This window comes from Cyprinus carpio, chromosome A23 (assembly GCF_018340385.1).
Source record: "Cyprinus carpio isolate SPL01 chromosome A23, ASM1834038v1, whole genome shotgun sequence".
Taxonomy (NCBI): Eukaryota; Metazoa; Chordata; class Actinopteri; order Cypriniformes; family Cyprinidae; genus Cyprinus; species Cyprinus carpio.
Window position 1 is genome coordinate 23,721,915 of NC_056594.1, and position 25,881 is coordinate 23,747,795.

The window sequence follows — 25,881 nt, forward strand, 5'->3', positions numbered from 1 at the left end:
TAGAAAGAATATTACACAACTATATAAAAAAAATGTTAAGCATATTTTGTTATTATGCTATGTTAATTCTGACATTTTCTCTAAAATGTATGTGCTTGTAAAATCTAGACCCACCCTTCATTTTTGTCTTATCAAATATCCTACTTGGAAATAAGTCGCCTTAAAGAAGCAAACATGATCGTGAATAATAAATACTCTCTGTTAATCTGTTTGTGAGATGCTGTTGATATGTTCATGTTCATAAGAATGGGTGAAATCTTAAGATATGGATTTTCTTGCTTGGCTCATTGCTGAGATGAAAGACCCTCCAGCCATGAAAGACCCTTCTTTTTTTTATAATAGATTGAATACCAGTTTGTTTCAAACAGGAAATATAGGCTTAACATTGTAATTGTACCCTTGAACCTGGTGCCACTCAATGAAAATGTGAATATGCTGCTGTAATGAGTGTTATACCAACCGCCACAGCTCCCATTATTCATACCTTTCTTATGTTTGTAACTTCAGCACAGTCAGGTTTCTTAGGTGAAATGAAATTCCCATCAATTCAGGTTTTGTACAATGCAAATCAGCATGCATCTGGCCCTCCTTGGTTCGTGTAGAGAGAGGTAATTAAGCACACAACCCTTTTGTCTTCGAAATGCGCTTGGAGTTTTGCATCGCAGGTGGGAAGAGCTGCTGTCAGGAGAGGTTATTTCAAGTGTTGCTCAAGACTGAACGTTTACGTGTGTGTAACTTTATTATGTGTCGTCCCCACAGATATTTTCCTCAAAAGTTTCCATGTGCATCCAAAAGAGCTCAAGGACAAATTGTTGATTATAAATGAAGAGGAAGGGGGTCTCTCCGACGAGCATATTGCCTCTCTCAGGAGGTAAGAGTTATATGGAGACAAAGCAGCCTGCCAAGCTCCACACCTGACACAATAGTTCATCTCTTCACAAGTGGTGGTGTATTTGTATTTTAAGCAGGGTTGTTGTTTGATTAATTGTTGCTTTATGAACAAGTGCAGATGTCGTGTTTTACTGCTTTTTTTTTTTTAGTATCTCTTGGCAAGACAGCTTATCAACTTAAGTCAAGTTTAAAAATGTGTACTGAATATGTATACATTTCATGCTGATCCAAAGTAGTTTATGCTGATCTGGTGCTGTGGTAAAATTTAATTTAGTTTTTCTGGTCAAAAATGGCTTGTAAATCTCTCATATAGTAAATTATCACCGAATCCTAGATTCATAATTTGTTTTCTTTTTTAGCATTTATTTCGTATTTATCTGTGCTAACCTCATTTTTTTTTGAGTGAAAAAGCATAATTTGTGGATAGTTTTGGCAATATTCACTCAAAGTCCATTTTTTTAAGTCTGTCATGGTCTAAACAGTAAAAAGCCAAACCTAAATAGTAATATAAATACACAATATCTACTACATATGCATGCACATTTTAACCTCAAATTTTGATACTTGAATAAAAGATGCATGTCCATGTTATTTGTCAGTGACCCTTTTATAAAATATAAATGAAAATACAGCGGTGGAGATCAGCAGACTACAGTTAAATGTGGCAAAACAGAGTGTGGCCTGTGTTTTGTAAGATGCTCCAGTGGCAGATCTAATGAAGACCACGGAGACCACGAGAAGTCACAGGCAGTTCATGTCGAGGAGCACACCATTGCATTTCTTTAATGCTAATATAAAAGAGCACATGCCAGGCTCTCTTAACAGAACAGCCTGCTTATGAAACTTTTATTGGATGTATTTGAGGAAAAGGAAACTATTGAGTTGCCCTGAGGGAAGCTGGAGAAATGCTTTCTCCTCCGCATTTGTCTGAAAGAAGCATCCTTAGATGACTGCTGGAGGCCGACCTGCATGCGGGAGGCATAATCTAATGTACCTACTGAGAGATTTATATTTATTTAGCAAATGCAATGAATTTCTAAGTGTGGATTCTGAATGCAGTCTTAATCGAGGTGATCCCAGCAGAAGTTGCAATATTAATGGTAGGTGGCTGTGGTTTCTCCATCCGAACATCCTTGGGCTCATGAAATAGTCAGTGTGGTATAGATTTGAAATGTGCTAAAACGACCTGAACACAGGTCCATTTTAGAGGTGAGCCGGGTTCAAAGAGAATGCAAGTCAGGAACAGCCAGAGCATCAAGTACCTGTGCACTTTATACAAGCTGACTGCAACTTGGCTTTTAATCATCCCCTGTTCCACGGGCCAGTGGAAATCAGAATAGCATGCACCCTTTAAAGAGGACTAGATGGAGAGATGCAAAGAGAAAAAGAGGCAATCTCAGAGGAGAAAATGGGCTTGCTAGGCAGTCAACCTGTAAAAAGGGAACAAGGGTTGTGTGTCATCCTTTTAGAATTGTGCATGCTTTAGAAATGGGCATCAATGAAGTATTAATGAAGCTGAGAGTTTGGACCGATGTACATCTAAATAAGGGCAGGCATTTCAGTGCTTTGCCCTGTTTACATTTGTTGTGTTCTTCATCAGATACGTGCCCACTCCTGATGACATTGAGATGTATAAATCGCATAAAGGAGAGCCGAGTGAACTGCATGTGGTGGACCAGTACATGATGGAGGTACACATTACACATAATCAGTGAAATAACGGAGCCGATAACAAGCAGATGTGATAGTCACGTGATGTGCTGTTAATGATTTGAACGGTATTTTATATATCTCTGCAGATACCTTTCATAATTCATGCAGCTTTGACTATTAGATTATGTATGTTATCATATTTCTAAATTTATTTGATTGCAAAATATTGTATAACGAAAAGCCTAAATTTGTACGATTAAATTTTGTTTTTGCATTATCGCATTATTTTCATACAATCAAGGATTAAATAATTAAAAAAACCTGGAATCCTCTCATAACCTTTCTACAAATTCAACAGCTGATGTAAACAACGTACTTTCCCACTCACCCCCTCTCCACCCCTCCCCTCCAACCATCCTTACCCCCCCCCCAATATAGCTGCCTTAATAACACCTAACAGTCACACACTTACAGATGTACATACCAATCTCACACTTATAACCATTCTCTGTCTGTCTGTCTGTTTATATGTCTGACTGTTTATCTGTCTGTCTGTCTGTCTATTTGTCTATCTGGCCGTGTGTCTGTCTGACTGTCTGTCTGTGTACCTCCCTGTCTCCCTGTTACGGCTTGTCACTCTTTATTAATTACAAATATATGATCTGTCTTATTTTGTTATATGAATAAAAATAAAGTTGACCTCCGAAGAGGGGGGGGTGGTGGCTGGGCAAAAAAAAAAAAAAAGGATTAAATAATTTCAATTTTATGTTCAAGTCTATTTAATATTTTACTTCTTTCATATATATATCTAAAAAAACAATATATATATATCAATATATATATAATATTGTTCTGAGATATATATATATATTGCATTTTGATAATATACTATATATATATATATAATAAATATATTCCATATATAATTTATGATTCTATATACTGGTGTGTTCTAGACATAGTTGTCAACATAAATAAGCTTTTTTAAGATATTACTTATGATATTTTTCTAGACATAGTTGTCAACATAAATGTGCATTACTCTGCCTTTTCTAAAAGCTTTCCCATAAGATTTTGTGATTTGGGGACCATAACCATCATATCATATCAATCTTTAATGTATATTAGTTCACATTATATATTACCTATAGATTCTGTGCCATCTAGTCAGCTGGCTCGATATGTGCACAGCCATAGTTTCATATGTCTTAGTGAATCGAAATCTTCTGATCCTCATTATGTGAAAAATCCATGAGGGGATTTAATTTTGCAGCTGTTGCTTTGAATTCTTATCATTCATTTTCACAATGCAGACGAACCACACAACTTTATAAGAGAATTCAGCAGTTGCTGTCTTGTGTTTGAGAGGAATCTTTATTAATTTGAACAAATCCTGGATATGGCATGTGTGATGCATTAATCACAGCGCCAGTCCATTCTACAGGTTCAAGGATCAGATTTATACAAGAGATCTTATTTTTTCAAACATTATTCCTGGATAATGAGCCTTGCATAATGATTTCTTGTTGACTTTTTGTACCGGCTTTATATATGATAATTTTAACACACACAAACACAAATCATTGTATTACACTGTAATACAAAAGAAAACAACTATTGAGAATAAAAATATGGGGATGACTTCTTTATTTTATTAAAAAATATAAATTTAGCTATTTTGCTTTTTATTTAGAATTTATAGAATCTATGGTTAATCTTAGTTAATATTAGTGAGTATTCACATTTAATTGTGATTAATAAATATTTTAAATTCATACATTAATTATTGTATAGTGGAAAAAAGACACCCAAATACATAATTTTTCTTTATAAAAATATATATATTTTTTTGTATTTTGCTTTTGATTTTGCTTTTTTTTTTTTTTTTTTTTTTTTTTTTTGCATTTTTGGTTAGTATTAATATATATGCTTGCATTTTGCTGTAGATTTTGGTGTGAAATATGACCCGCACATGTTCTGTTTTAATTGTATGTACTAATCTGAGCATGTGTATAGCTGCATATCTTGATATTGTCCAGGCTGGCTGATGATATATCACCTCTTCCTCAGATGTGCAACATCCCGAACCTCAGCGCCCGTCTGGACCTGCTGCTCACGATGCGAGAGCTGCCCATCTGTATGGAGGACCTCACGCCGGTCAGACTCGCATTACAAACACCTCATATGCACCTGTCACTCATGTTTGTGTTGGCCTGTCTCTGTTTCTCTTGCTTTCCTCGTCTCTTTTTCTCTGAACTCTGCTGAATTGCTTAACGATTCAGATTAAGCTGCCAATATAGAATGCATTTATTTCAGAAAGAGAAGCTCTTTTGGATGCATTCATTATTACTTTTAAGTTACAATAAGCAGTGTGCTTGTGTGTGTGTATTAATTTGCATGTTTGTGTGCGTGCTGGAATTTTATTTCGCAGTAAGCACCACACTGCACTGATGATTATGACTGACAGAAGAAGCTAATGAAAGTTTGTGGAAAAACAATCTCATGTGAACAGTCTCACAGTACGCCTGGAGGAAATCAGTATTGAAGCTTCGCAAAGGTGGCTCCCTAGGCACACAGCTGAACGGAGAAGGGAAAAACAAAGAGAAAGAATAAAAAGCTCATTTACTAATGCAAAAGATCATCTTTGCAGACAGCAGGCGCTCAGAAAAAAAATGAAATGGACTTGAGGTGAAAAAAAGAAGCATGCATTAATACACAGAGGTTCTGTTCGTAACGAATCAGCATTTAGAGTGAGCTGAAGGAGTTCCTAATGGCAAATTTCCTTCAAGTCATTTATTAGTTAGATAGAGGTAGTGGTGGGCAGGAGGAGATGTAGCCCAAAGAGCACTCTAAAGGCTTTTTCTACCTGTGAGTAAAAAAGGTTGAAATCCCTCTTGTACTTTCAGCGCATCTCAAAAGTTATAGAAAAGCATCTCTACAGCCATCTTGCTGTTCTGTTCTGCACCATTGAATACATTTCATTCTGATGTTGCATTCTCTCTGTGCTCTGAAATGGGATGCAAAGACGTGACATTGATCTTCACAAGCTTTTCTGTGTGAACAGATGATTATATACCGGCTGGAAGTTTAAGCCAGTAAGTGTGGAGGTCAGGATCAGGGACGCGTTGGGGATTTTTCCAGAGGTTATGAGTGTTATACAGCATCGAAATCGGCTTGACTCAGCATTCGGGTGTCAGTAAGGGCTTATGTCTTCACCTCAGGGAATTGACAGCTATTTTAGCAGATTTTGCTGTTCTGTCCACCTTGCTGTGCTCGGCCGTGTCACCGATTGTCGTCAAAGATGCCGGAAGCGACAGTCACTTGAATCGCTCACACTTTTGTGTCAGTAGTGAGAATCAGGGTTTCAGCAGGTCTTAAACAGTCTAAATTCAGACTTCTACAAATCAAGGCCTTTAGTCTTAAATTGGAGCAGAAAGTCTTAAATTCTTAAAGTTATGGCATTGAATGTTGCATGCACTGCAAAAAAAAAAAAAAAAAAAAAAAAAAAATGTGGTGTGTATATATATAGATATATATATAATATATTATATATATATATATATAATATATATTCCATATTAAAAATACAAAAAAAAATAAGTGAAGGTATTTTTTAATTATAAAATACAATAAAAAAAAATCTTTTCTTTACTTAATCTTAAAAAAGTCTTAAATTAACCTTCATAAAACCTGCAGAAACCCTGAAAATACACATGCATATAGCATTTCCTTTGACATCCTCAGCTACTTTTATTTATCTATGCTCCCATTTTCTATGTGTATTAAAATCTGTCTAAACAGAATGGGTTTTTGATGGCATCACCATGTCTGATCTCTTTATTAAAATATACACGAGCCCTTTGACTAAATGTTGAACTAAATATTCTGACGGGGCACATGTAATGCTGTTTAATAAGTTTGAAAGGCAGCATCAGACAACATTTGAAACTGTGTTTTAGTTTCATAATGTAACATTTTGGTAACACTGTACAATATAATTCCATTTATTAATATCATTATTTGACCATGAAAAATACTTTTTGTCATCTTACTTATTGTTGATTTCAACATCCAATAAATGCAATGCTAAAATCAAAAGATTTTTTAATTATTTAATTGACCTGAGCAAACATTAACTAACAACGAACAGTTGTATTTTTATTAACTAATGTTAAAAAAAATAGTTGATCATTATTAGTTAATTTAATGCATAAACTAACATTAACTAATGGGACTTTATTATAAACTGCTATATTTCTATAAGACTTCTATAAGGTTCAATTCCTTAACCTAGCTAATGCCTTAAATATCATGAACTAACAATGAACAAAATTCTTTATACAGCATTTATTAATTTAGGTTCATTTTAATTAATAAATGTAATATTATTCATTAATTCATGTTTATACCTAGTATATTACCTAACAAAAGTTAATTTAGTTATCATTAATATCATTATTAGTATATGTAAAAACTGGTTACTTATAGTAACACTTTCAGGTCTGAAAATGCTTCTTCTACCAAATCTTCCTCTATTTGCTGTGTTTCTGGTAACCTTTATTTTATTTATGTTAACTGGAACTAAATTACTCCGTTAGTGTTGGAAAGATTTTAGATGATTTACAACAGAAGTCTAAAGTAATTAAGTTTTAGATAAATAATGTCAAGTGATATCCAAATAGGTATTTATTTATTTAATTAATTAGAAAATGTCAGTTATTTATGGTCTTGTCAGCTCAAAAGCAAAGTTATTTCAAAGGTAGAGTGAGTTATTATTGATTCTCTGAATGATGAATGTGTTTGCATCATATAAATTGGGTCGATTTCATATTCACTTTAAAGGAATATAATGTTAAAGGAAAAGTATTTTTTGTCTATACAATGGAAGTCAATGGGAACCGAAACTGTTTAGTAACCGACATTCTTCAAAATATCTTATTTTGTGTTCAACAGAGGGCATAAAGCTTTTGAAAGACATGAGGGTGGATAAATTAATAATTCAAAAAAGTTTGAACATTCTGTCATCATAAGCTGTTTCCATCGAATACAATGAATTTAACTTATGCACAAAATTGGAATATCGCATAAAACATTTGCGAATAAAGTACTGTTTCCATCCAACAAGACGAAGAGGACAAAATCGTAACTTCTTGATAAACTGGTGCCAAACATCACTAAGTAGTAATTTGCTGCAGTAGGAGAAGCCTACTGAGTCTTTTTTCATATATAAAAAAAATATATGCACTCAGAGCATGCTGGCAAAATGCAATAAATGCGCTCATGTTATCATGCTTTCGGAGGCGGATGCCTGCTGTTTGGGAATGCAGTAGTGTAATTATGTTGAACCACTTTGACATTTCAGAATGACCAAAACAACATTTCAGATGCTGTGCAACGAGATCAGTCCACTGCTAGTCCAGTTACACTGTCCCATTGCAACATTTTGATGCACATAGCAAAATATATTCAGTAAATGTGCTACCATCATAGTTTATGCACGTTTCCTTATTGGATAAAAATCTATCCTCTTCAAATGAATTTTTAATGCACATTTTTAGAATTTATGCACATCTGGCGTTTATTTGTTTTGCAATATCCCAAAAAGCACATTGAATAGGTTGATGCATTTACTCATCTCCGCATCGTTCCAAACCTGTATGGCTTTCTTTTTTTTTCTGTGGAAGAAGAACATTAAAATGAAATCTGAAAAATGTCCAAATAATGAAAGTCAATAGGGTTCAGTTTTGTTGTTGTTTGGACCTAGAACGACTTGAGGAGGAGTAATGATCATTTCTGGCTGAACTAGCCCTTTAAGATCAATGCTATTTGTGTCTGAAAATGTTATACTGTAACTCAGTTTGGACCCTGTGAAAAGGTCCTCCATTGAGTCCCCAAACAAGTACCAAACATTCTGTTCCACCGTCACCATTAAATCCATCGGATTGTCTGACATGGTTGATTTTTTAAACCTGTAACATTAAGGCGGATTTACCCACCATCTGACAGGCTGGGTGCTAGGGTGGAAAATTGCTCTGGCTTAGAGTGGGGAATACCGAAGAGCTCTCTAGGTGTGTTGTTTTTTGTCTCAGAGCTTTCTGAGGAATGCTAACTCCTTGTGGCATTGTGAGCTTTTAGTAAACAGAGAGCGTGTTCCAATGCTCCAAGAGCTCACGTCGGGAGCGAAACGTTTGAGTAAAAAATGCAAGAAGATCACTCATTTAGAGTGTTCGAAAGAAGCTTAGCTGAAGTTTCTGCCCACTGGGACTTGATTAGCATAGCTAGCTTTGGTCAAATTAGTGGTTAAGGGTGTAAATCATCAGGTAAAAATCAAGCAGAGGGCTGGAAGGAAATGGATTGAGTCTGTGAGCAAAAGGGAAGGTTACAATGGAAACAGATGGGCATATGGTCTGACGGTTTGTCTCGTAGATCATAGACATCAAATCAAGCTTTTCCTTTGGTTGCTGTCTTCGCTGTTGCTCTTTACTCAGGGGTTCAGCTTGTTAAAGGGTTTGGAAAATAACTAATACCCCAAACAGCTTCGCCAATTAATGCTAGCAGCTTAAAGTACCTTTCAGCCTTACCTGTTTATCTTGGCTAAATCACAAGGGCTTTTCCCCAGGAGTACCATAAACTTGTTTCTTGAGGTATTAATAGGAATGTAAATCAGACTGCCAGAATGAATATGGTGTATCTAATTTGGTGAACTTAATTGGAAGTAATCCAGTGTGGTTCTGGGAATATTACACATTCAGGCTGCATCACTGTGAGTTTGTTGTTCACAAATGCAACTTATCAGACTAAATATCTAATGATTTATATCTAGACAACTGTCATGGTGTAAATATTATGCATCTGGTATTAATGCACTTTCTTTACATCCATGTGATATCCAGTGACACCATTTTTTTATTATTATTTTTTTTTTAATGATTTTATATTGTGACATTTGAAGCACTTGGATCAGTTATTAGTTTATTTATTTATAATGATTTTAAATTGTGACCTATGAAGCACTTTAATCAATCCTTTATTTATTTATTTTCTAAAAGGATTTTATATTGTGACCCATGAAGCACTTGTAGCATTTATTTGTTTGTTTGCAATTATTATTATTATTATTATTATTATTATTATTATTATTATTATTATTGTTTATCGTTATTGTTATTATTTTTTATCACGTTAGTATTTATTGCATTCACAGGCTATTTTGATTGTACTTTTTAAATGGTAAATAATTTTTTTAAAGGTTTGTTTGTTTATTTATTTACCACATGGCAACATAGTATTTTATATATGAAATAATTATTATTATTATTATTTCTATCTCTATCACCTTAGCTTTTATTTTATTAACCAGCATTAATTTTCTGCATTAACTAGCTTTTAGAAAGGCAGCATTACTTACAACATAGCCTAAAACAATGCTGAAATAGAAATAAATTGTTTCAGAGGCTGAACAAGCTGTTATATTTTGATAAACGATTAGAAAAGCAGCATGCACAAGAACACCAGGAACGTGCATTAAGGAAATAAATAGGGTCAATTTTGATTTCATGTTGACTTGAAGTTGTGTCAATTGATCATCCACTGTAGTTCACTGGGGTTGTTTTCTGTAATATTAACTGTAGTCATATACCATTCTGTTCCAGAGTTTTGATTTAGCACGTGTTCTTGTCAAGCACTCTTGTAATAAGTGCCTTGTTGATGGATGGTAGTCGTTGATTGTTCATGGTACTTGTTACTTCAGCAAGAACCCCTTAACCTGATGGCTACCAATCATCAGGTTTAACTTTCTTTCCAGCTTCAAATAATAAATAAAAGCACTTCCTGTGTAGGCTCTGATATATACTTGACAGGAACGGTCTGTGTCAACAGGACCACTGAGAAATCCGGCGGCGCTTAAGTGTCGACGGCTGTTAAGTGAGAGGCAGGAAAAAGTTTGCGGTTTGATTAGTTGGAGATGACATGTTCTGGCCTCTGTGTTTGTCTTTCAGCTGATTATCCAGAAGATCCGCATGTGCCAGCAGCTGTGGGCTTGTGACTCATTTGTCAGCATGCTGGAGTACCTTCTGGCCATGGGCAATTACCTGAACCAGAACGCGGGCAAGGACAGGGCCAAGGGATTTCGCCTCTCATCCTTAACTAAGGTAAGACCCGCAACTGCCAGCAAATGACCTGTGGGGGATGGCGAGGAGAGGAAAACTTCTTATTGGCATCTGCTGGGTTTATTTCTCTCTTTATTTTTTTCACCGGTTCTCATTTCTGATCCAGTTGTTTTATCCGGTCAGCCTTGGTATCAGCATTAAGGATTGAACTAACAATATAGGATGTGATTTTTCTAAATAATGCAGGTTTTCCAGTTTTCAGCAAGGAGCAGTCTCTGTTTTTGGTCACTTTGTGTCAAATGCATAGCTTTGCCCACAAATGAACTGACCAAATACCCTGTCTCATATATGCTACCATTCAAAAACATGTTTTTTTTTTTTTTTTTTTTTTTTTTTTTTTTTAAGAAATTAATACTTTTATTCAAAAAAGATGCATTAAATTGATCAAAAGTGACAGTGAAGAGATTTATAATATAATAAATCATTAATATAATTTTATATTCTGATTTCTGAAGCACTAAATTTGAATTTATTTATAATGTTACAAAAGATTTTTCATTTTAAATGAAATGCTGTTCTTTTGAACTTTCTATTCATCAAAGATTCCTGAAAAAATAAATATATCCACAAAAATATGAAGCACTGATAATCAAATGTTTCTTGAGCAGAAAATCTGCATATTAGAATGATTTATGAAGGATCATGGGACACTGAATACTGGAATAATTATGCTGAAAATTAGTAAATAAGTTACATTTTAAAATATATTTAAACAGAAAACAGTTATTTTAAATTGTAATAATATTTTACAATATTTCTTCTTTTTTAACTGTATTTTTTTATCAAATAAATACAGCCTTGGCAAGCAGAAGAGACTTCTTTCAAAAACATCATGAAATCGTATGACCCGTATTGCGATTCTTTTTCTCGTAATATTGCATTGATTATTTAGATCATTTTATTAATATTTTTTATAGATATTATTTCCAAAGGACAAAATACAATATATTGTGAATGTATTCAAAAATATTCACATATAATCCACTATGCCACATCGTTTACTCATGTTTGTACAACTGCATCCACTACACAAATCAGATGTGCCACGCAGCGAGTTTCTCTTTGTTGTTTGACTCTACAAACTCTTGCCGCAACGGCCCAATTACTGAGTCATTAGTGACACACCAGTAATTTGTATCGATTTTTGTGGCCAGGGTGCTTGAAACCCAGTTCCTCAGTGGCAAGATTTAAGGGCACTTGCACCATAAGCTGAATGACTTCCTCCTTTGCTAATGAGGATCTGAGTGCACCTCTGCACTTCCTCCATAGAAATATGACATAGAACACAACTGTATGCTTATTTTAGAGTGATGAATTAAAACTTTTTGTCATTGATGAAACACCCTGCCCTGGCATATTCATCATGACATTTTCAAAAAAAAAAAAAAAAAAAAAAAAAAAACATTTAAAAATGGAATCTATCATGCTTTATGTTACCGGATTATAATATTTGAAGACCTTTGCACATTTAGTCTTAAATCTATATTAACAACTTATATCACTGTTTAAAGCAAATTTGAGACCAAACAGGATTTCCAGACTAAACAACTTTCTGGAATAATTGATTCTGAATGAACTGTAAATTGTAGCATTTTATGGTCAAGTATGTTTGTATAATGACTGCAAAACTATATAAATAGCATCTCGGTTATGTATGTAACCCTCGTTCCCTGAAGGAGGGAATGGAGACATCACATTGTGACCGACGAATTGGGTCTCACTTTGAAAGACCAATCTAGTTCGAGTGTAAACTAAACGAGCCAATGGACATTGGCATGCATTGCATCCAGCTGCCACTGATCACAGCGTGAGCATAAAAAGGCAGCAGGTGCAACGCATACCAGGTTTCTCCTGAGGAGCCGAGCCGGTGACCTGGCTGCTCAGCGGTGGTACAGCAGCTGTGGTGATGGGACGTGATGTCTCTGTTCCCTCCTTCTAACCCAGCCCTCTACCAGTTCTCACGGATTCATCGAGTGAGGGCCTGGCGCCGGACATTCCGCCATGTCTGGCTGCTGAGGGGATGGAGGAGCTTGACAGAGTCTACAGTACGGACTCTCTGGAGAGGTTTTAGCAAGCTGACACTACACCGGGGCCACTCAGTGCCTCTACCCATTTCAGGTGAGAACTAGGGCTGGGCGATATGGACAAAAATTCATATCTCTGTATTTTTTGGCCAATTTGCAATATACGGTATATATCTCGGTATTTTCGTTGTTGTATTTGGATTAAAAAAAAAATCTGTATTTAAGAAATATATCTATCTATATATATATATATATATATATATATATATATATATATATATATATATATATCATTTATCACCCAATGTTATCCAACAAAACAATACATACTAAAGACTATTAAGACAAATAAAGTGAATGTAACCATTTAAAGGAGCCATGTGTAATGTCTGGCAAAAAAATCAAGTCATACTCCACATTCCATACCAGATGGGGGCAATATTCCTCAATAAAGTGAATTGGTCTACTCTAGAGTAACAAACGAGAAACGGCATAGTCTCTATGCTCCGCCCCTACCTTCACAACAACCCTAGAGCCATAGCCGAAGCCTAAAGGACGTTTTGCCTCCAGAGGAACGTTGGGTGATGTCAAGTGATTTTGAAACATGACATCTTCAAGCTACTCCCCTTCACCTTTACCAGTGAATATGTTCATATTCGTTTTGTTCATATTACATTTTGAATTGTATATACACATTATTTGAATTAAATTAATTTGACAGACAGCATTCTGTCAACATCATTGGTCAACATCAGACAGCTGATGTTGACCAAGCTAGCGCCAACCAACGTAACCAGAGCTGCCAACTCTCAAGCATTCACCGTGAGACACACGCAATTGACTCTTTTCACACGCTTTCAAAAACTTGACCACTCTGAATATAGTGAGTGAGTGCGCGCACGGCCGGGGCGCTCTCTCTCTCTCTCTCTCTCTCTCTCTCTCTCTCTCTCTCTCTCTCTCTCTCTCTCTCTCGGGTTCATTATCATCGAAGACATTTCAAGCTTCTTAGGTAATGTTACATTTTAGCATCAGCTTGGTAGAGAAGGGGCTTTGGTAGATAACAGGTGAAAAACTGGATCGGATCTGTGGGTAAGTTATAGCTAGCTAACTATCAAACGCAGCTACGGTTAGCCATCGAACAGCCTTCGATACATTTCTATGTTATAACTTCCCGAAAAAAATACGCAAACATATAAAACAAACTTCTAGCGAAATACTAACAGCATCTTACTTACCAATCCAAAAGAAATGTTGCAAGTTCGGAGTCGAAGCTCATTTCTTTCAAGTCCATCAGTTGTCTCCAGCGATGGAAAGCAGTGCCGATGTTTACTCTGTTTCGGCTCCTTTTCTTATCGGATTTGATTTGTGATTCCGAGCGCGGTTGCTTGACATCAGGTTCAAGTACGCCCACAAGCCGTGCGAGTTGTTCGTGTATTGCAGGTTGGCTGGTGGGTATATTGCCCGCATACCGCCTCCCATGGCCGAAACTGGTATTACGACACCTGTCGGGCCGTGGCTAGTAATGCTAATGCTAATTAAGGTTGATATCTCTGCAGCACTATAACTTGACATTTTTTTAATGACATCATCGCCCTTATTTCTTCTCATTCTTTTGATGCGTGTAGGTCATTTTTTGGATATTTTTACCTCAATTTTTACACATGGCACCTTTAAGCCTTTATATTATGTGCAAAAAAGGGCTAAAATACAGTTCATTCTAACATTGTAAAATTGCTAACTAAAAACAAAAAAATAAGGCTTTTAAAACGGAAGTTAAATTCACTAAACTAAAAATTAAAATAAATGAGAACAAAAGCAGAGTTGTGTAAGGCTATTTTGATTACCCCATTATGGTCACTTTACAGTCAGTGCTATCATAAAAAGGGCAGCATCTTCCTCTCCAGAAAGCTCTGGCTCACCCTCCGATGCAACGATTGACATTCGTGAGAGGAGAGGAGTGATGGTCCCCCGAGGGTTGGTTCACTGTTACCCTCAGGTCACCCATGCTAGTCCCTGAAGTAACCCCTGCCTGACTGCCGCCATGGCCCGCAACTCCGAGATGGTCATCTTCCCGCAATGAGAACATAACTCATCCACGAATGCCACCTCAGCAAGCTTAATGGCCAGACACGTGAGGCAGCAATCGTCACCATCATCTGATGCCAAGTAACGACCGCATCCAAAAACGCACGGGTGGTATGTTATCTGTAGCAGGATGCAATGTCGTTTTTACAAATACACTACGTCAAGTTTTCTTTTAAAAGACGCACCTGTGAATGCTCTTTTAGGAAAAAAGCTCTTTCAGCATGCTGAAGCGCACATGGGAAAATGGCTGCCTGCAACACAAACAATGGGTAGTCCAGCCTGATGTGTGCAATGCACTCGACATGGGAAGCCACCACTGATGAAGCTCCGTACCGCCAACACAAAGAGCTCTCAAAGTGCACGCTGAACTCATTCAGTCTTCTTCTCTCAGTAGAGTAGTCAGGAACAAAATGATGTGATCCAAAAGCTCCAAAGCAAAAAGGTGTTGTGCATTGCACCTGCTGCCTTTTTATGCTCACACTGTTATCAACGGCAACTGGATTGTCCATTGGCTCATTTAGTTACACTCGAAGTAGATTGGTCTCTCGAAGTGAGATCCCAATTCATCGGTCATTCGACGTGACTCGTAGTGATCGACTGAAAGAGAACTGTTGTTTTATGTTTCTTATATATCCCAGTGCTCTTTTTATCATCACATGAATAAATAATACTTTTTTATGCACTACCATTCAAAAGTTTGGAGTCTGTAAGACTTTTAAATGTTTTTTAAAAGAAGTCTCTTCTGCTCACCAAGGCTGATCTGATTTATTTGATCAAAAATACAGTAAAACGGTAATATTGTGAAATATTATTACAATTTCAAATAACAGTTTTCTATTTGAATATTTTTAAAAATGTAATTTTCAGCATTACTCCAGTCTTCAGTGTCACACGATCCTTCAGAAACATTCTAATATGCTGATTTGCTGCTCAAGAAACATTTCTGATTATTATAAAAGTTGAAAACAGTTGTGTTGCTTAATGTTTTTGTGGAAAACATGACGCATTTTATTTTTCATGATTATTCAATGACAAGTTTATTCTTTCTTTCTTTCTTTCTTTCTTTCTTTCTTTCTTTCTTACTTAGTCATATAAGAAAAACCACCAAATATGCAAAAATCATATTTTAGTAAAATTATAAAACACATTCATACATTTAGATTTTTTTTTTAAAGGGCAAATTTAAGTATGATACCACAAAATCTGTCTGAACTAAGCCTATGTTTTGAGCAAACAGTTTATTTGATTCCTCTTGGTCATCTTTTAGTTTTGTAGAGTGGGTTCGGGTTTGAAATCGTAAACAACTCAACCTTAAAACAGAGCTCCCTCTGAGTTTTAAATTGGAGGCAGCTGAAATTGTTGCAGTGGCTTCATGTCTACATGCTTGAAACTGAACTGAGAAGCACTTAAGTGCACGCATCCGGTCCGTAGAGGGGAGTGGCGCAGCAAGCCTGATTGACACCGAGCAGGTCCAGCGTTGCCGGCCATCTGAGGCGAGTACAAGAGGCGAGTACAAAAGGACACAGGCTCTACATGGAGATTATAGAATCTCGCAAACGTGTTAGGTGTCGCCCAGCCGGTAGCTCTACAGATGTCTGCTATCCAGGTGCCCTGTGCCAACGCCCAGGAGGAAGCCACACCTCTTGTAGAGTGTGCTCTCACTCCGAGGGGGCACGGTAAACGATGGCCCTGATATGCTAAGACTATAGCCTCCACTATCCAGTGGGCAAGTCTTTGTTTGGAGACAGCCTTTCCCTCTGCTGTCCTCCGAAGCAGTCAAAGATCTGGTACTGAGGTCCTGAAGCTCTGCGTGTGGTCCATGTTAATGCACAAAGCGCGAACAGGACAGAGCAGAGTGACTGCTGGGTCTGCCTCCTCCTGGGCCAGCACTTGCAAGTTCACCACCTGATCGCTGAAAGGCGTGGTGGGAAGTTTGGGCACATATCCAGGCCGGGGTCTCAGGACAACGTGAGAGTTGGCCGGCCCGAATTCAAGGCACGTATTGTGATGGCAGCAGCGGGCCGCCAGGGCAGGATGTGTTTAATCACCTCCATCTGCTTCTGCGCGGGGGAGAACTGTTGGGCGAAGCTTTCCACCGCATCGTCGAAGAGGCCAGCCTGGGAGATTGGAGAGTCCAAGAAGCGGTACTTGTCAGACTCCCTCATATCTGGTTAGATAGTGGTTCCTGTGGCTCAGTGGTAGAGCATTGCGTTAGCAGCGCAAAAGGTTGTGGGTTCAATTCCCAGGGAACACATGTTAAGTAAAAAAAATAAAAATAATAATAATTCGGATAAAAGCGTCTGCTAAATGCATAAATGTAAATATCTGCCAGGGTGGGCCAAACGTGGCATTCCTGGACCACTAACGCGGACATCGTCTGACCCAGGGACCGCGCCGTGACTTTCGTCGTCTGTAGGGCAAGGTTTGTTGCAGTGCACAGCTCCTGCATCACACCTGGGTCAGAACTACCCTTGTGCAGCTGTTTTAATGCCTTGGCGTGCAGGGCGGAGGAGGCCTGTCCAGCAGCTCCGTAAGCCTTGGCCGTCAGGGCGGACAAGAACTTACAGGCCCTGGACAGGAGGGGTGGATTACCCTGCCAGGCAGCAGCACTTTGCGGGCAAAGCTGCATCGCAATAGCACGCTCAACTGGGGGGATCTCCACATACTCCTTAGCCACCCCGCTGTCGAAGGTAGTGAGGACGGAGGAGGCACTAGATCTGTTTCGGGCAGAAAAAGGTGCCCTCCAGGACCTAGTAACCTCCTCATGCACTTCCAGGAAGAATGGAACCAGAGGTGGCTGCTGGCGTTCGGTGTGCGGCACCCCCAGAAACCAATCATCCAGCCTTGAGCGTTCGGGAGATGAAAGGGCTTCCATGGCAACCCGACGCTCTCGGCGGCCCGGGCAAGCATAGCAGTCAGCTCTGGATCTGACTTGGGCAACGCTGCTCTCCCAGAAGGAGGCAACACAGCCAAATCCTCATCTCCAGAGCCTAGCTCGTCCCCCGATGCAGTGATCGACATTGGTCATCTGTTGGTGGCCCAGATGAAGTGCTGGTTCCCGCCCTGTCTGAGGCTTCCGCATCGCGGTACACCAGAGGGTATGATGTGCTGGAGGAGTGAGGGGCCTGTGGAGACTTGCTCGGCGGGGAAATTCTCACTGTAATCCTCAGATCACCCTGGCCATGAGCTGAAGTAGTCCTCCTCTGGGAGGAGGAACTAGAACGGGGCATGGGGAGGGGGACTCCTCCTCGTTTGACGAAGAGGAGCCCTGATCGCAACATTGCGATGGTCAAGTTCCCGCAATGAGAACATGACTCATGTGCTCGAGGCCCAGGCATGCAATGCAGCGATCGTGACCATCAGATGGAGCCAGAAAGCGACCACATCTAGAAACGCACGAGTGGAAAGACATCTTTAAAAAGACGCTGCGTCACTCGTGGAGCTCTTTTAGTTAATTGCTCTTTTAGAATGCTCTTTTGTGAAAACACAGAAGTGTTGAAGCGCCCAGGAGGAGTTGCAGCGTGACCGCAGAATGGGAAGCTGCAGCACGCAGAGATCAGATCTGTCTTGACGACACTCTTGCTTGGAAGCTGAAAGGCTCAGCTCTGAAGCGAAAAGCTGAATGTGCGACTGCATGTGCTCTCATTATATACCCGCACAGCGGGGCGGGGTGGGCGATACAAAGCTCGCAGACCAACATTCATTGGCTTGTTTTGTTAACACTCGAAGGTGATTTGTCTCTCTAGCGAGATCCCAATTCATCAGTCACTAATGTAACATTGAATGTGACTGACTGAAAGGGAACAGTCACTCTTAAGCATGCATGCTGGTTTCTGTGGCATGAGTACTTGCTTTACATTTTCTCACTTTAAAAAGATGCAATTTTAGATAGGAGCAATTGTGTTTAGCACATATCATTTCATTAATTTTAAGTGCTTGGACTGTTTATGTTATTGCTGGATAAGTGTGAAACCTTTTTTGAATTAGCAGCTATATTTATTCTGCATGATCAAGACATGTATTTATCACTTATCATTATCACCCTTTAGCCTACTGTACAAATTCTCAATATTCAATAAAAAACACTAACGTGAGGCTGCAGCGCTCCTCAATATTTGCATTGTGGTTAATCAGAGAGCAGAACCTTTGAGATGTCAAGGAGATCCTTTTGTAAAAATGTTAATCAGTTTTTCACGTGGACAATAAAGGTGGGCTTGGGTTCAAGGACGTTATCTTCTTCCATTTTTAGCTGATGGTAATAAACATGTGGGAGTTGAATTGTCAAACCTCGCTCTTTCTCTGGCCTTGGGCAAGGTATTGGTATTCAAAGATGCGTGCATGAGCATGCATAAACTCTCACGAACGTACACCCAAGATAAATATTTGTTTACCTCCGGTACCCTCAGGTCAGATGGGATATTTGATTGGGGATAAAAGACCAATCGTTCCCAGACCTCATCCTAATTGTTCCCAACTGCTGCCTACATAGACGTGGAAGCATCCTGACTGTTATTGGACCTAAAAGTTTAACTTTCATTTAAATTTAGAAATTTTTTTTTTTTGTGTATGTGTGTGTGTGTGTGTGTGTGTGTTTGTGTTTTTGTAATTTTTAGGTCTATATAGTTTTTTTTGTTTGTTTGTTTTACACTTTTATTTCAGTTTTAGTTATTTTATCATGTTAAGCTAAATAACAAATTGCAAATGTTGCCTTGTCAACTAGCTGAAATAAAATAAAATAAAAATATATTTTATTTTATGTAAATTATTTTTTTTAAGTAACAAAAAATGATTTATTTATTTACTATCTATCTATCTATCTATCTATCTATCTATCTATCTATCTATCTATCTATCTATCTATCTATCTATCTATCTATCTATCTATCTAATTTTAACCAGTTATTTTAGAATTATATGGATGCATTTATGTTTGTATAGTAAGTGTGTATTTAATTTATTTATTAAATAATATATTTTTATGAACCAATTACAATTTATCATATCATATACTGTGTTTATTTATTTATTTATATTAACCAGTTATTTTATAGCTGTATGTGTGCATGTATGCATGCATGTATGTTTATACAGTACATATTTATTTATTAAATTTATTAATTAAAATATTTTTTATGAACCAATTATGTTATTATCATATCATATAAAATGTGTTTTTTTTTTTTTTTTTTTTGCTTTTTTTTGGTACTGAATGGAATATTGCATAGCATTTATTTGTAGTAAGTGTCTACAATGTCTTAGATAGGTTTTGGAACAGAGCACATGTATCATCTTATTTCAAGCACAGGTACATGGAAAAACTTCCACAAACACATTCATAATTTTCCCCTCCTTTTCCCAGCTTTCTCAGCTGCGAGGGAACAATCGGAATTTCACCTTGCTGCATGCCCTTGTGGAGCAGATCATGTTGCGAGAACCACGTTTGGCCACCTTTTTCCTGGAGCTTGCAGAATTTGAGACTGTTCCTGGAGGTACTCTAATCAAAATTTCATTGCAAGGGAAGATGTGATAGATGTTTTTGGGGCTCATTTGATTGAATGCCTTCTGATTGTGTGTTTCTGTGGTTTTCCTGCAGCTTCGGTTAAAGGTCTGACAGCAGAGGTGGACGGTATGTGGACGCTCTCATCAGATGTATTTTGTGATGCTGCTGCACCAAACTTGTTTGTAGATGTCAGTGTTTCAGAAAGGGATGCTTGATTGAGCACATTTGTTTACAGAATATCACAATTTCACTGCTTTATTCAAGCATGGTCAAGAACTTTTTAATCAGCTGAGCATTACATTCAAACCTGATGCTGCTTGGCTTTGCTTGTGCATTAATGCATAAAGGCATTGCAGTTGAGTTCATATAGTGTAGAGGGTCCATTATAAATGTCCTTAATCAATTTTTATTTTTTTCCTTTTGTCATCGTTTAGTAGTGAAGAATGAATTTCAGAAGATCGTCCAGTACAGAAAAACATACAGTAAAAGTAAAAACGAAGTCAACCAGCACCCCAAATTCTTCAAAGACTTAAAGGTAATTTACAAATATACCCAATTATCTTTGCTCTATTATATCACATAATAGAGTTATTTGAATTCATTAAGAATTTGAAAGAAAACATTGGTATTAATGGCTTGTTAACGTGATTTAATTCATTTTATTATTAGTCAATAGCAATGAATGGGAACTGAAGCTTTTTTCCTTTTTAAAAGCACTGTAAAAGTATCATTAATACATAAATAGAAATATATTGTGTGATATATTGTACATCTTTGAAAGTTAGGTCGTTAGTTGTTGATTTTCTAATCTTCAAGCAAGAAGTTAATGACTGTGACCAGATCACTGATTCAGTGAGTTTAACTCAAGAATCAATTAGATTGACTGTGTGAACTGGATCCAAAGATTCAAAAGCTAATTCCCTCAGTGAATAATGATCCAAATGTCATTCTTTTTGAAATAAAACAGGGATAATAATGCCATGTCTTCTGATTATTGTGATTTAAGTAGTTTCTTCTGTGAAACATTTTGAATTACGTACTTGTCCATAACAATAAATGGGGACTGAAGTTTTTTTTTTTCCTTTGCAAAAAAAAAAAAAAAAAAAAAAAAAAAAAAAAAAAGAAAAAAAAAAAAAAATGCAAAAGCACCATAAAAGTATCATGAAAAAATGTATTGTGTGATATATTCTGTCATTGCAATTTTAATTTTAATCTTCTCTTCAAGCAAGTTCTTAATGACTTTGACCAGATCAGTGATTCTGTGATTCACTGAAGAATCATTCAGACTGGATCAAAATATCCAATTCAAAAGTGACTCAAACTGGACAAATCTACTTCTCTGAGGGAAAAATTATTCAAATGTTGGTCTTTTCCTCACACAAAGCTATCATATGACTTCAGAAGAATAGCAAGTCACATGATGAAACATTATGATGCTTTTATGCTGCTTTTTACTCAGTTTGGAGCTTGACAGCCCCTGTCCTTACTCATTTTCATTATACTGAAAAGACCAGCCAGGCTGTTCTCTAAAAAATTCTATGCACTGCATTATTCTTGAACAACTCCACAGAGAAAGGAAATGAATCTAGCTCATGTAAAGCACAGGCCCTTGAGAGCTGCTGGTTTGATACACGTTTTCACTGTATTTCTGATGCAGTCTGGATGGAGAGAAATATGGATAAATCAAAAGCCTCTGAGGCTGATAGCGCTAAGAATTCCAGTGCTACTTCTCCAAAAACAAAAAGGAGGAGAAAACACACCCATAACACCTCTTCCTTTATCTCCGGCTCTAGGCGACCATTGAGAAGCATGAGGCTGATTTCACTCAGCTGATGAAGAGGTGTGAGGAGATGAGGAAGCTCTACACTGACATATTGGTAATCCTTGAGTTATTATTTCAATATCTTCTGTTGTGTTGCTTTGGGAGACGGATGGGCCGGGATCTCCAGCTATCTGGATTGGCCTTTCTCTGCTTATCTGTGCCAGGTGGACTGAGGTAGAAGAAGGGAATTTATTTCAGCCCACCCATTCATCAAGGTTACATTGTGTTTTTTGTTGTTGCTCTCACTGTGAGGGACAGGATGCTGCTTTAAGACTGACTTTTAATAACAGCTCTTTATGATGTCCATGGTTTGTTTATAGCAATAAATATGTTATGAGCACAGAAGATTGCAACAAAAATTTGCAAAGCAACTAGAAATTTAACATTTTCTTTTATAAAATGTTTATTTATTTTCATTGTGTTGTTGTTGAATATTTGTTTGCTTTCGTTTAGATTTTTAACAATATTTGTTATTTGTTTTGGCAACTGAAGACCAGAGTTAGTAGACATCAAATTATTATTTAATATATATATATATTAAATATATATATTTTTATAAATTTAAATGATTATCAACAATAAAAACGTTTTTTAACTATAAAATATTTGTAATTTTCAATTAATTAAATATTAATATTTATAGATTTTTATAAAACAAAAAAACAACAAAAATATAATACACAACATACAGAAACAATATATATAGAAAATTCCTTGCAGCTCTATAAAGCAAAATAAAATTTTGTCATTTTATGGCCTTCTGGGTAAATTTAATCCAAGTTAATCCTGAAATTCTGTACATTTGACACCTCAGACTGAAATTGTTCAAGTTACATCATGATATACTCTAACGTTTAAAATTAATTAATTCATTTCCTTATTTAGCAAGAATGCATTAAATTGATCAAAAGTGAGAGGAAAGACATTTTTAATGTTTCTATTTAAAAAAAAAATGCTGTTTTTAAAAAACTTTTCATCAAAGAAAAAGAAAAATAAATAATAATATCTATCACATTTTCCACACATATATGAAGCAGCACAACTGCTTTCAACTTTAAAATCAGCAAAAGACCAGAAATGTAAAATCAGCAGATCAATATATCAGAATGATTTCTGACAGATCACGTGACACTGAAGACTGGAGGAGTGATGCTTAAAATTCAGCTTTACATCACAGAAATAAATTACATTTTTAAATATATTCAAATAAAAAAAAACTTATTTTAAATTAAAAAAATATTTCAAAATATTTCTATAAATACTGTATTTTTTTATTTTTTATTTTTTTGATAAATGCGGCGCCCGGGGAGCAGTTGGTTGTTTGGTGCCTTGCTCAAGGGCACCTCAGTCGTGGTATTACCGGCCTGAGATTAAAACCCACAACCTTAGGGTTAGGAGTCAAATCTCTAACCATTAGGCCACGGCTTCCCCACAATGTGCTATGTTTCTACTTATTTCTGAGAGAAAACAAAACAATGTAACTGCTTTTTGCAATAAAAGTCAAGCTGGACTGAATCAGGGGCAAAAAAATACACAGCTTTCTTAATAATAAAAAAATTAATTCTTAAGAAGAGTCCTTTTCCTCTGTTTGTAATGTGTAACGTATTTCCCAACTGTCCCAATTTTCTTCAAGACCATCCATAAAGACTGCGAGTAGTTCATTGTGAACATTTAGCCTTTTGTAAGCTTGACAGGATGAGGAGCGAGTCTCCTGCCAGGATGAGAATCGCTTCAGTTTCACAATTACAGCCCAAACTTTCAGCCTTGGGGCAAAAATACAGCAAACAGCAACTTGGGGCTGTTGAGTCAGAAATAATGGGGAGAATAGAGCTTGGATCAAGAGGAAAAACTGAGAGTGATTGGAAATAAAACAGGTTTTTTGGCCATTACATAGTCTATTTCTCTTAGTTTCTCAGCATTACGCTTATAAATCTGGCATTTCTGGTGTCTGCAGGTATGAAGGTAATTGGATGGTGGATCACCCCATTAGTTGGTCAAAAAACTCACATTTTCAACCAATATTTGCAAAGTAACTAGATATACAGGATCTGAACAATTATTTCATTTGTACATTTTTTTTCTTTTGAATATTTGCTTTTGTTGCTTTTGAACAATGTTATTTTTTGCCTACTGTTAGTAGACAGCAAAAAAGTTAAAAAATACTAATTAAAAAATATTTTTAAAAAGCTTTCTATTATCAATAACCATTTTATATAAATATATATATTTATAAATAATAATATTAGTGTATTTTATATTTATGTATAAAAATAATGCTACACAATATATACAAATATTTGTATTTATATTTTGACTCACAATTAGACATTAACAATAACAATATGAAGCAATTTAGGAAAAAATGTGGCAATGTCAGTGTTCACACTAGAAATACAGGGTTTTAACAAATATTTTACAAACAAAGCAATTTTTATTGTATAAAGCGATTTATGAATAAACATTATCACTGTTCATGTGGTTCATTTTTCTTCCACAGATAAAATTTGGAGAGCCTTTAGATCAAGACTCCCAAGAACTTTTCGGATGGATTTTCCAGTTTGTGAATGACTTCAAGAAAGTGTACTCTGAATACACTCAATGAAGCTAAATTTCCATTCACATTTAATACAGTAGGTGTTTGTATGTCTGAATTTGCACCTGCTTTCTCAAGCATGTCATAAGTGCATCGGGATGCGTTTGGACCGTCTGTAGAAACAGACTTATCTGCAGACTGCGACCAATGTTTTCTGGATCTTCTCCAGTGCTGATTTTTGGTTTAAAAGTCTTGGTGAGCGGGATCGTGCGGTTCTTTGACCCCGTGCTACAACAAACAGCTCATTTTTCAGATGTTTTCTGTAGACACATATGATTTTAATGGTTGTCAGTGATAACGTCACAGATGTCTGTTGTGAAAGAGGCATTCTGGTTTAGACTGCCAGCTGAATTGCTTCCATGTGCGTCTGCTGAATCGCCGACTCTCTCTGTGGCCTTGAGCACATATGTGTTTTCTGGATGATACAGAGTCAAGTCCTCAGCGGAGGTTCAGCAGAGGACATCTGCATTTCACACATTTCAAATTTCATTATTCTTTTGAGGATTTCATTCAGTAAATGAAGAGGACAAATAAAAGAAGAAGAAACAAATCTCTTTTGAAGTCTGATTTTGAATAACACTAGGATTTACAAGCGGGGGACTTGTAATCCCTTTGTAATGAACATCCATTGCAGTTTGTCCGCCGTTGCAGGGATGGTTCACCCAAAAATGAAAAGTCTGACATCATTTACCTTTGTTTCATGATTTTCTTTCTTCTGTGGAACACAAAAAAAGGATGTTAAGCAGTATGTTTAGTATGTTTAGGCTTTTATTAAGCACTGTTTTTATTATTATTTCATATCCATCTGTCCATCCATCCTTAAAAACTGCTTGTCCTCTAAAGGGTTATAGTGGAAATATTATTCTATTCTATTCTATTCTATTCTATTCTATTCTATTCTATTCTATTCTATTCTATTCTATTCTATTCTATTCTATTCTATTCTATTCTGTTCTATTCTATTCTATTCTATTCTATTCCCATCGATCCGTTCTCCAAACCACTTATCCTGAACGCACCGTGGACAGATGGTTAATTTAATTATATTTTATAATTTTATTTTATTTTATTTATTTTTCCATCTATCCATTCTTCAAACCACTTATCTGGGGGTCATTGAGGACAGATGGTTCATTTTATTTTTT

General features: G+C 36.6%; 1 protein-coding gene across 2 annotated transcripts in view; it reads left to right on the plus strand.

Moving 5' to 3' along the window:
* The window catches only part of LOC109106175 (formin-like protein 14), a 37,614-nt gene that overhangs the window by 11,692 nt on the left and 41 nt on the right, over window positions 1-25,881 (plus strand). The window contains exons 10-18 of one of the 2 annotated variants that reach the window (XM_042713658.1): window positions 760-871; window positions 2,492-2,582; window positions 4,615-4,701; window positions 10,542-10,694; window positions 20,181-20,310; window positions 20,415-20,447; window positions 20,756-20,856; window positions 22,115-22,198; window positions 24,641-25,881. The exon at window positions 24,641-25,881 is cut by the window's right edge and continues 41 nt beyond it. In XM_042713658.1, the coding sequence (XP_042569592.1) occupies window positions 760-871; window positions 2,492-2,582; window positions 4,615-4,701; window positions 10,542-10,694; window positions 20,181-20,310; window positions 20,415-20,447; window positions 20,756-20,856; window positions 22,115-22,198; window positions 24,641-24,745 (896 nt within the window). In that variant the 3' untranslated portion in view covers window positions 24,746-25,881. Of the gene's footprint in view, window positions 1-759; window positions 872-2,491; window positions 2,583-4,614; window positions 4,702-10,541; window positions 10,695-20,180; window positions 20,311-20,414; window positions 20,448-20,755; window positions 20,857-22,114; window positions 22,470-24,640 lie in introns of those variants that run through there. The other variant, XM_042713657.1, reaches the window with a different exon arrangement.